General features: G+C 43.3%; 1 protein-coding gene across 1 annotated transcript in view; it reads right to left on the bottom strand.

Moving 5' to 3' along the window:
• LOC307245405 (regulator of G-protein signaling 9-like) overlaps window positions 1-114 on the bottom strand; it is a gene marked incomplete at its 3' end in the record, with an annotated part of 17,257 nt that extends 17,143 nt beyond the window's left edge. Inside the window, exon 1 of the mRNA XM_080020972.1 lies at window positions 1-114. This exon is cut by the window's left edge and continues 21 nt beyond it. Within this exon, the coding sequence (XP_079877098.1) occupies window positions 1-48 (48 nt within the window). The 5' untranslated portion in view covers window positions 49-114.
• Window positions 115-739: the final 625 nt, after the last annotated feature.

The following is a 739-nucleotide window of genomic DNA, read 5'->3' as shown; positions in this document are numbered from 1 at the left end:
CGGTCGGTACCTCTGTCCATGATCCCTGATTGTGTTGCGGATTGTCATGGTTTGTTCAGGGTTGTCCTGCCGCGCTGCGCCGTGGTTGGGGGAGATGAACCAGGAGACGCGGGCGGGTCGCTCTCACGCCAGATCCGAAGTGAAGCTCGGCGACGAGGCGGGATCCGCCAGCCACAGCGCAACTCCATGCAGGCGGGCGGCGCAATGGCGACGCTCGGCCGCCAGATGGCGACACTGCATCAGCGGTTGTTTAATGGGCGTCAGTCAACGTGGGGGGGGGGGTTGAAGCGAACCCGGTGATAAAAGTGCTTCATACGAATGGTTAAAAGTGAAGTTTGTGATTTAACTTCATGAAACTGTTTGGTTTTGTAGATTTTTTTTAGTATTTGCAATTTTATTACTGTGGATAGTTTATATGAAGGTGTATCGATTATTGTCTATCAATCAATCTTTCTATCTATCCGTCTGTCTGTCTATCTATCCGTCTGTCTGTCTATCTATCTATCTATCTATCTACCTGTCTATCTGTCTGTCTATCAATCTATTATTATTATTGTAATTATTATAGGAAGAGGTTACTTATAGATAGATAGATAGATAGATAGATAGATAGATAGATAGATAGATAGATAGATAGATAGATAGATAGATAGATAGATAGATAGATAGATAGATAGATGGATGGACAGATAGATAGACAGACAGACAGACAGACATTATGATTATTTTTGAATTGTAT

The sequence above is a fragment of the Zeus faber genome (assembly GCF_960531495.2).
Source record: "Zeus faber genome assembly, chromosome: 20".
Lineage (NCBI taxonomy): Eukaryota > Metazoa > Chordata > Actinopteri > Zeiformes > Zeidae > Zeus > Zeus faber.
Note: the sequence above shows the minus strand (reverse complement) of the source record. Positions and strands in the feature narration are given on the sequence as shown.